The following is an 11165-nucleotide window of genomic DNA, read 5'->3' on the forward strand; positions in this document are numbered from 1 at the left end:
CCTGTCAGCCTAACCTCAGTGGTGGGAAAATTATTGAAAAATTTCTCAGGGACAGGATAAATCTACATTTAGAAAGGCAAGGATTAATCAGGGACAATCGGCACGGATTTGTTAAGGGAAGATCGTGTTTGACTAACCTGATTGAAATTTTTGAGGAGGTAGCCTGGAGGATCGATGAGGGTAGTGCATACGATGCAGTGTATATGGACTTTAGCAAGGCTTTTGATAAAGTCCCACATGGCAGACTGGTCAGGAAGGTAAACGTCCATGGGATCCAGGGCAAAGTGGCAAGTTGGATCCAAAATTGGCTCAGAGGCAGGAAGCAAAGGGTATGGTTGATGTGACTGGAAGGATGTTTCCAGTGGGTTCCGCAGGGCTCAGTACTGGGTCCCTTGATTTTTGTGGTATACATCAATAATCTAGATTTGAATATAGGGATATGATTAAAAAGTTTGCAGATGACACTAACATTGGCTGTGTCGTTGATAATGTAGAGGAAAGTCATGGGCTGCAGGAGGATATCAATCTTCTGGCCAGGTGGGCAGAGCAGTGGAAAATGGAATTTAATTCGGAGAAGTGTGAGTTAATGCACTCGGGGAGGGCTACTAAGGAAAGGGTATACACATTAAGTGGTAGGCCACTTAATAGCGTAGATGAACAAAGGGACCTTGGAGTGCTTGTCCACAGATCCCTGAAAGTAGCAGGCCAGGTGGATAAGGTGGTTAAGAAGGCATACGGAATGCTTGCCTTTATTTGCCGAGGCATTGAATATAAGAGCAGGGAGGTTATGCTTAAATTGTATAATACTCTGGTTAGGCCACAGCTGGAGTACTGCATACAGTTCTGGTCGCCATATTATAGGAAGGACGTGATTGCACTCTAGAGGGTACAGAGGCGATTTACAAAGATGCTGCCTGGAATGGAGAATCTTAGTTATGAGCACAGATTGGATAGGCTGGGTTTGTTCTCATTGGAACAGAGGAGGCTGAGAGGAGACCTCATTGAGGTGTATAAAATTTTGAGGGGCCTGGACATAGTGGATAGCAAGGATCTATTTCCCTCAGTGAAATGGCCAATTACGAGGGGACATAGGTTTAAGGTGGTTGGTGGAAGGGTTAGAGGGGATTTGAGGGGAAGCTTCTTTACGCAGAGGGTTGTGGGGGTCTAGAACTCACTGCCTGGAAGGGTAGTAGAGGCAGAAACCCTCACCTCATTTAAAAGATGCTTGGATGTGCACTTGAAGTGCCGTAATCTGCGGGGTTACAGACCTACAGCTGGGAATTGGGAGTAGACTCTTGTTGGCTTGCGCAGATACGATGGTTCAGTACTGCAGGGAATCGAATACGACCAGAGTGCCCTCCTGGACTAGTTTCAATAGCCTGGATGGGCCAGTGAGAAAGTTTCCCAGATTTTCTTCCACAATTAGCCTGAGTTTTTATCTGTTGTTTTGCCTCTCCCAGGAGAACGCATGGCTCTGGTTGGGGTGGAGCGTAAAATATTGTGATGCATGGGGTGTCGCAGTTGTGTGGGCCGGACTGTTTGGGCTGGTTGCTCTTTACCTTTCCGTCATTGTTCATAGGTTTATATGTAATCTTCAGGGCTGCTGACCAAGGGCCATGTGGCTCTTTGTTGGCCGGCGCGGACACGATGGCCCAAAATGTCCTCCTTCTGTGCTGAAACTTTCTATCTTTCTATATTTTTATCCACCCTAGGATGCTAAGGGGATTGAGGGCAGAAATTGCGCCGGTACTGGCCATAATATTCCAATCCTCCATAGATACAGGGGTGGTCCCAGAGGACTGGAGAATGGTAAATGTTACACCATTTTTCAAGATAAACCCAGTAAATACAAGTCAGTTTAACCTCAGTTGAGGGGAAGCTTTCAGAAACACTAATCACGGACAAAATTAACAGCGCATATTTGTTAAAGCCAAGTCGTGTTTAACCAACTTGATTGGGTTTTTTGACGAGGTAACAGAGAGGGTTATGGGGACAATGTGGAGACGAGTTGTACATTGATTTCCAAAATGCGTTCAACGAGGTGCCACATAATAGGCTTGCAGCAAAGTTGGAGCCCATGGAATAAAAGGGACAGTGGCAGCATGGATACGAGATTGGATCAGTGACAGGAAACAGAGAATAGTGGTGAACGGTTGTTTCTCGGACTGGAGAGAGGTATACAGTGGTGTTCTCCAGGGGTCGGTAATGGGACCACTGCTTTTCTTGATATATATTAATGACTTGGACTTGGGTGTACAGGGCAACATTTCTTAATTTGCAGATGACACAAAACTTGGTGGTATAGTGAACAGTGAGGAGGAGGGTGATCGACTTCAGGAAGGCACAGGCAGGCTGGGGGAATGGCCGGGCAGGTGGCTGATGAAATTTACCACAGCAAACTGTGAACTGATGCATTTTGATAGAAAGAATGAGGATAGGACATATAAACGAAATGGTGCAATCCTAAAGGGGGTGTAGGAACAGAGAGGCCTGGGTAGGGGGGGGGGGGGGGTATGTGTGCAAAAATCGTTGAAGGTGGCAGGGCAGGTTGAGAAAACTGTTAAAAATTCTTACTGGACCCTGGGCTTCATAAATAGCGGCGTAGAGTACAGTTTGGAAATTACGATGTATCTGTATAAAATAGTGGTTCGGCCCCAACTGGAGTATCGTGTCCAATTCTGGGCCCTGCGCGTTAGGAAGGATGTGAAGGCCTGAGAGAGGCTGCAGGAAAGATTTATGAGAATGATTCCATGGATGAGGGAGTTCAGTGACGTGGAGAGAGACTGGAGAAGCTAGGGTTGTTCTCCTCACAGCAGCGGAGATTGGGAGGAGATTTGACAGAGGTGTTCAAAATCAGAGTAGATGGAGAGAAACTGTTCCCATTGGTGGAAGGGTCGAGGATACACAGATTCATGGTGATTGGCTGAAGAACCAGAGGCGACATGTGGTAAAAACCTGTTTTACGTAGCGAGTAGTTAGGATCCGGAATGCACCGCATACTCAATCGTGGCTTTCAACAGGGAGTTGGATAAGTACCTAAAACATTGCTGGGCTGTGGGGAAGGGATGGGGAGCGGGACTAGCTGAGGGTCGGCACGGGCTCGATGGGCTGAATGGCCTCCTTCAGTGCTGTAACCGTTCTATGATTCTATGATTTTCTCTCTATGGTGTTGAGATAGAGGATCAGCCATGATCATATTGAATGGCGTGCAGGCTCGAAGGGCCGAATGGCCTATTCCTGCACCTATTTTCTATGTTTCTGTCTATCACTTCTTTTTCCTCTTCTGCTCTCTCATCCCGTTAATCGTTCCACCACTGGCTTCGGTTTGTTCCGCGTACTGAGCACTGAACAGGCCAATACACTGCTTTCCTTTCTCTTCTGATCATATCCGCCATGCTGCTACAGGGTTATTTCAAAAGGCCCAATTTGTGAGCATCTTACCGGTACAATCCGTCAATATGGCCGCTTCCGTAAGTAGAACTGTGGTAAAGAAGGACATGTGTTAAACAATTTTAACCATGTTATACCATGAACAGGCTCATAGACATACCCCTTCAAAATGAAACTGTTCTTCCCCATTTTGGTGGTGCAAAACCTTCTGCCGATTCGCTCCTGCCCAGGGAAGTTCACACCGAATGCAGGCTGCACCTCCTCCGTCCGACCCAGCGAAGATTCTCCGGACGGAGGACAGCAGCAATGGTGGCCAGAAGACGTGGTGGTTATGGCTTGGAAGCGACAGCAGATTGACAATCCCACTGGAAATTTTCATCACAGAAAAGCTTCCCGCGAAGCACACTCCCATTCCTGTGACGTTTTCTCACCAACCTTAGGGCGACTGGGCCCCGATGGAGTTGATTTAGGATGTAAGCCCGGATCACCGGACCATTCTGAGCAAGGATGGTGCACCGTATTAGCGTGTAAATGCTACAGCTGCCGGGACCAGATTGAAATATTGGAAGAGTCCACGTCCGTCCTTGAACCAGGCACCAGCCCGCGCTCAATGCTACATGCGCACAACTCCTGGGGACGTCTTGTTATTTTTAACCAAGAATCTCATTTGGAATGAGGCGGGGCGGGGGGAGGGAGGGGGGGGGTGGAATCCTGCATTTGACTGCAAGGCGCTGTATCTCGGACACACTAGCCCTTGTTTGGTTGCATCAGCTCCAAGCGGGAACATCCCACAATTTCAGGTGTTAATTTCACCAGTTTTAGCAATATTCACAACTAGAGTAAAATAACCTGCTGTAAACCGCTTCATTTTCAAACACTCACCGTAATATATCAATATGAATCTCTTATCAGGGGCTGCCATCGCGGCTCTATAACAGGAAACATAATTGTTTACATATGAATTACTACCAGATTAGTATCAGATGACACTAAACTGGGTGACGGTATGAGCTGTGAGGAGGATGCTAAGAGGCTACAGGGTGAATTGGAGACGTTAGGTGAATGGGCAAATGCATGGCAGATGCAGTATAATATAGATAAATGTGAGGTTATCCACTTTGGGTGCAAAAACACGAAGGTAGAATATTATCTTAATGGCGGTAGATTAGGAAAAGGGGAGGTGCAACGAGACCTGGGTGTGTTGGTACATCAGTCGTTAAAAGTTAGCATGCAGGTACAGCAGGCAGTGAAGAAGGCAAATGGTATGTTGTCCTTCATAGCCAGGGGATTTGAGTATAGGAGCAGGGAGGTCTTACTGCAGTTGTGCAGGGCCTTAGTGAGGCCTCATCTGGAATATTGTGTTCAGTTTTGGTCTCCTAATCTGAGGAAAGACGTGCATGCCATTGAGCGAGTGCATCGAAGGTTCACCAGACTGATTCCCGGGATGGCTGGATTGACATATGAGGAGAGACTGGATCGACTGTGCTTTTATTTATTCACTGGAGTTTAGAAGGATGAGAGGGGATCTCACAGAAAGATATTAAATTCTGACGGGACAGGAGAGGTTCGATGCAGGAACAATGTCGCTGATGTTGGGGAAGTCCAGAACCAGGGTCACAGTCTAAGGATAAGGGGTAAGCCATTTAGGACTGAGATGAGGAGAAACTTCTTCACTCAGAAAGTTGTTAACCTGTGGAATTCCCTACCGCAGAGAGTTGTTTATGCCAGTTCATTGGATATATTCCAGAGGGAGTTAGATATGGCCCTTATGGCTAAAGGGATCAAGGGGTATGGAGCGAAAGCAGGAAAGGGGTACTGAGGTGAATGATCAGCCATGATCATATTGAAAGGTGGTGCAGGCTCGAAGGGCCGAATGGCCTACTCCTGCAACTATTTTCTATGTTTCTATGTTTCTAATTTGGGGAAAAATTGCGGGTTTACTGGCCAACGTCAAGGGCGAGGGATTATCTCTGTAATCTCCTCCAACCCCTCCAACCCTCCCTATCTCTGTAATCTCCTCCAGCCCCGACACCCCTCCCTATCTCTGTAATCTCCTCCAGCCTCTACACCCCTCCCTATCCCTGTAATCTCCTCCAGCCCCAACACCCCTCCCTATCTCGAGAGCACTCGACAGGCCTTCTTCCGTTCTGTAGCCATTCTATGATTTTATGATCCACAGAATTCCCTAAAGGTGCCAGTGCAGTTGGATAAACATCAGAACATCAGAAACAGGAGCAGGAGTTGGCCATTTGGCCCCTCGAGCCTGCTCCGCCATTCAATACGATCATGGCTGATCCGATCATGGACTCAGCTCCACTTCCCTGCCCGCTCCCCATAACCTTTCACTCCCTTATCGCTCAAAAATCTGTCTATCTCCACCTTAAATGTATTCAATGGCCCAGCCTCCACAGCTCTCTGGGACAGGGAATTCCACAGATTTAGAACCCTCTGAGAGAAGAAATTTCTCCTTTTCTCCGTTTTAAATGGGCGGGCCCTTATTCTGAAACAATGCCCCCAAGTTCTAGATTCCCCCACGAGGGGAAACATCCTCTCTGCATCTACCCTGTCCAGCCCCCTCAGAGTCTTATGCGTTTCGATAAGATCACCTGTCATTCTACTAAACTCCAATGATTACAGGGCCAACCTGCTCAACCTTTCTTCATAAGACAATCCCCTCATCTCAGGAATCAACCGAGCGAATCTTCTCAAGGGCAATTAGGGATGAGCAGTAAACACAGGCCTTGGCAATGACATCCACATTCCAGGAACGAATAAAAAACAACTAATTAAATCAACTGACTTTTTTATTAGTTGCAATTTCAGGATTTCATTATTTTATTGGGGCACTTATAATCATACTTATAAACGCAGTGGTAATATGCTCTGATTGATCCGATTAGGTTTTTAAATGGAAGAGACCGAGGCACAGGGCCAAATTAAAACTGCAGCCAGCAACACTCTTGACACACAAACAGCAAGACAGCTAGCTTGGGAAGCAAGGTCATGTGTGGCTGCCACTGTGTTGGACTGTTATTTTATCAGCAGGCGCTAGAAACAGAGAGATTTCACCGTGAAAAGTAAGGACCCAGATCTCTACAATGGTAGCATGTTACTTCTGTGTTGCCATTACTGTGCCAAGTATGAGTCTTGATGGTCAAAGACAGATGATGTAAGGGTGTCATAAGACCAGAATCTGCGCAACCCAAGAATCTGTGATTGGATTTTGGGCTTGGGGTGTTGTCCAGTGATTGGTTGAGGAGGATTCCACAGGTTTTGAATGAGAGTAAGGCTGGGGAGCGAGATGGTGGGGAGGGCGGGGGGAGGCGGGAAGGGGGTGGGCGGCTCAGACACTCAGGTTGTAGAGGCATTCGACAAAGAGCCTAGGAGGGATTTGGGTTGGTGGAGAAGCCACACGCATCACACGAATCTGATGAAGGAGCCTAGTGTCTTGTACCCAGGGCATAAGAGGTAATATAAATCTAGACGGCGCTCAGATGCTGTAATGTATCAAGTCTCACTTACACTGAATAAAATACAATTACTTTCACCAATGCGGGTCACCTCGAACTTTCGGTACTGAGAAATGAAAGCGTTAATTGTCAAAGACCCAGAAACTCAACACAAATTAACAATTGCTCGCCTTCAACACAATTCTCTCATTCAACAGGTGCCTATTCCATACTGAGGCTGACCATTGCTATTCACTTGTCACTGCATCAGAATTAAATCATTCAATAACAACAACATACATTTATATAGCGCCTTTAAAGCAGCGACACGTCCAAGGCGCTTTACAGGAGTATTGTGAGATTTTTGAAAATTGGCACCAAGCCGCAGAAGGAGTAATTAGGGCAGGTAACCAAAAGCTGGGTCAAATAGATAAGTTTTCAGAAACGTCCTGAAGGAGGAAAGAGAGGTAGAGAAGTTTAGGGAGGGAGTTTTAGAGCTTGGGGTCCAGGCAACAGAAGGCACATCAAACGATGGTGGAGTGATTATAATCAGGGATGCACAGGAGGGTAGAATTATAGGAGCGCAGAGATCTCGGGGGGTTGTGGAGCTGGAGGAGATTACAGAGATAGGGAGTGGTGAAGGGGCTGGAGGAGGTTACGGGGATAGGAAGGGGTGTATTGGCGGGAGGAGATGACAGAGATAGGGAGGGGTGTAGGGGTTGGAGGAGGTTATAGAAAGGGAGGGGTGTAGAGGCTGGATGAAATTACAGAGCTAGGGAGGGGTGTAGGGGCTGGATGGGGTTACAGAGATAGGGGGAAGTGTATGGGCTGGAGGGGGTTACAGAGATAGGGAGGGATTTAGGGTCTGGAGGAGATTACAGAGAAAGGGAGGGGTGTAGGGGCTGGATGAGATGACAGAGATAGGGAGGGGTGTAGGGGCTGGATGGGGTTACAGAGATAGGGGGAAGTGTATGGGCTGGAGGGGGTTACAGAGATAGGGAGGGAATAAAGGGGCTGGAGGAGATTACAGAGATAGGGAGGGGTGTAGGGGCTGGAGGAGATTAAAGAGATAGGGAGGGGTGTAGGGGCTGGAGGAGGTTACAGAGATAGGGAGGGGTGTATGGGCTGCAGGGGTTTACAGAGAGAGGGAGGGTTGTAGGGGCTGGAGGGGGTTACAGAGATATGGAGGGGTGTGGGTGTTGGAGGGGGTTACAGAGATAAGGAGGGGTGGAGTGGCTGGAGGAGGTTACAGAGATAGGGATGGGTGTATGGGCTGCAGGGGGTTACAGAGAGAGGGAGGGTTGTAGGGGCTGGAGGGGGTTACAGAGATAGGGAGGGGTGTAGGGGCTGGAGGAGATTACAGACATAGGGAGGGGTGTATTGGTTGGAGGGGTTACAGAGATACGGAGGGGTGTGGGTGTTGGAGGGGGTTACAGCGATAAGGAGGGGTGGAGGGGCTGGAGGAGATTACAGAGATAGGGAGGGATGTAGGGGCTGGAGGAGGTTACAGAGCTAGGGAGGGGTGTAGGGGCTGGAGGAGGGTACAGAGATAGGGAGGGGTGTAGGGGCTGGAGGAGATTACAGAGATAGGGAGGAGTGTAGGGCTGGAGCAGGTTACAGAGATAGGGAGGGGCGTAGGGGCGGGAGGAAGTTACAGAGATAGGGAGGGGTGTAGGGGCTGGAGCAGATTACAGAGATAGGGAGGAGTGTAGGGCTGGAGCAGGTTACAGAGATAGGGAGGGGCGTAGGGGCTGGAGGAAGTTACAGAGATAGGGAGGGGTGTAGGGGCTGGAGCAGATTACAGAGATAGGGAGGAGTGTAGGGCTGGTGGAGGTTACAGAGATAGAGAGGGGTGTAGCGGCTGGAGGAGCTTACAGAGATAAGGAGGGGTGTAGGGGCTGGAGCAGATTACAGAGATAGCGAGGATTGTAGGGGTTAGAGGAGGTTACAGTGATAAGGAGGGTTGTAGGGGCTGGAGGAGTTTAGAGATAGGGAGGGGTATAGGGGCTGGAGGAGTTTACAGAGATAGGGAGGCGGCGAGGAGACTGTGGAGGGATTTGTAAACAAGGATGGTAATTTCGAAATCGAGGCGTTGCTTAACAGGGAACCAATGTAGATCAGCGAGCACAGGGGGTGATGGGTGAGCGGGACTCAGTGCGAGTTAGGACACTCGGCAGTGAGCACAGGGGGTGATGGGTGAGCGGGACTCGGTGCGAGTTAGGACATGGGTCAGGGAGCACAGGGGGTGATGGGTGAGCGGTACTCGGTGCGAGTTAGGACATGGGTCAGCGAGCACGGGGTGATGGGTGAGCGGAATTCAGTGCGAGTTTGGACACTCGGCAGTGAGCACTGGGAGTGATGGGTGAGCGGGACTCAGTGCGAGTTATGACACGGGTTTCCCGACTTAACTATTAAAGACTAAAAGCTAACATTACTTTATAATACAGAACAAATAATGGAATTACTACATTTCCAGGCGTTAAGTGGTATATGTAAACCCTGTTCTTACAGAAGCAACTTATAAACAAATTGCTTTCAAGCATTTCAAGAGGGGGCAGAATTCATGCCTGGGTACCTTAAAACCACACCATGATCCACCAGACGGTATTTTCGGCAAATTCCTCCCTCCACAGCAGCCCGCTCATTCCCAGCAAATTAAACGCCTACATTAAAATCACAGATGAATAAATCCCTCCACCACCCGCAACGCCACCCGCCCCCCCACCCCCGCCGCATAAAAAGCAACATTTTGGGGTAGATTTCAAATTATGCCCCCGCCCCCCCCTACCGTGAAGCTGCCGTGCCGTATCCGCCCGGATAAAACCCGCCCGATATTCATCGCCATTGTGATGAACGTAAATTCAAGTCGGGCGGTTTCTGTGGCGGGTGCGTGAGTCCAACTCGCCGAGTTACCAGCTCCAGGTGAAATTCTTTATTGTCGCGTTTTCGTTGACTACAATCCTGTAGCATCACTGCAAGGTTTGCAGTCTCAAACAGGCTTGAAGCAAAATCTTCCGACATTCCTCTATCGGTTAATTTGGTGCAGGTTTTCAATGTTTAAAACCAGCGCCTTTATCGAAATCCAAACACAGAATTATCATCTAAACGATAAACGTCAGCCAGTTGTTGCAGGATCAGGAAATTTGAGCTTAAGCGTTCATGGGGATACAAGACAGTCACATTTTAGCGCGTTAAGCCATTTTATTATATCAAACTGCGAGCTGACTGAAGCTTATTTAAGCCGTGCTGTTCACAGCTACAATATGTGGGATCATTTAGCATCGTTGCAAAGGTTCCACACTGCAAACTCGCAAGGCGTCAGTATTTCAAAACGAAATTCAAGGCAGCAGCAACCGGTACAGCACGGGGTTAGTTACAGAGTAAAGTTCCCTCTGCACTGTTCCATCGAACACTCCCAGGGCAGGTACAGCACGGGGTTAGTTACAGAGTAAAGTTCCCTCTACACTGTCCCATCAAACACTCCCAGGGCAGGTACAGGGGTTTAGATATAGAGTAAAGTCCCATATATCCCATATAAAACTCCCAGGGCAGGTTCAGGGGGTTCGATACAGAGTAAAGCTCCCTCGACACTGCCCCATCAAACGCTCCCGGGGCAGGTACAGCACGGGCTAAGATACAGCGTAAAGCTCCCTCTCCACTGTCCCATCAACCACTCCCAGGACAGGTACAGGGGGTTAGATATAGAGTAAAGCTCCCTCTACACTGTCCCCTCAAACACTCCCAGGGCAGGTACAGCACGGGCTTATATACAGAATAAAGTTCCCTCTACACTGTCTCATCAACCACTCCCAGAACAGGTTCGGGTGGTTAGATACGGAGTAAAGCTCCCTCCACATTGTTCTAAGAAGGCCTCTCTCCTTTGCCGATGGAATATTTCCATCTCCCTGGTCTGTGACCCCTGCCTCCCCTTATGAGATTTCCAATTAACTCCGTAATCCGACTCGGAATAAACTGAGATTGAAGAACTCCTGCAGCAAAGGTCACTTGCACCCTATTCCGACATATTGAGCCCTCCGCCTGTATCAGTTTCGCGTAACTGTCATAAATATAAACGAAATCCAGAAAACCGAACCCCAAACCCTCCCAGGTGGATGGGAAGGTTGGCACGTCGCTATTCGATGAGCGTCAGTACAATTTTCCTCGGTGTTCTGGGGCCAAGATCACTAAAACAGATTATCTGGTTATTTAACTAATTTTTGTTTGTGGGAGCTTGCTTTGCGAAAATTGGGGAAACAATCAACGATCCAGAGTCAAAGGGACAGATGCGTTAAATTTAATCGAAGCATTGTTGGTTAATTTAGCAAA

General features: G+C 48.4%; 1 protein-coding gene across 1 annotated transcript in view; it reads right to left on the reverse strand.

Annotated features, from left to right (window-relative positions):
- The window catches only part of LOC139249327 (alpha-tectorin-like), a 47171-nt gene extending 37311 nt beyond the window's left edge, over positions 1–9860 (reverse strand). The window contains exons 1-2 of the mRNA XM_070872306.1: positions 9753–9860; positions 6933–6966 (exon numbers count right to left, since the gene is read on the reverse strand). Coding sequence (XP_070728407.1) covers positions 6933–6966; positions 9753–9860 — 142 coding nt within the window. The remainder of the gene's footprint in view (positions 1–6932; positions 6967–9752) is intronic.
- Positions 9861–11165: the final 1305 nt, after the last annotated feature.

The sequence above is a fragment of the Pristiophorus japonicus genome, unplaced genomic scaffold (genome assembly GCF_044704955.1).
Source record: "Pristiophorus japonicus isolate sPriJap1 unplaced genomic scaffold, sPriJap1.hap1 HAP1_SCAFFOLD_304, whole genome shotgun sequence".
Taxonomy (NCBI): Eukaryota; Metazoa; Chordata; class Chondrichthyes; family Pristiophoridae; genus Pristiophorus; species Pristiophorus japonicus.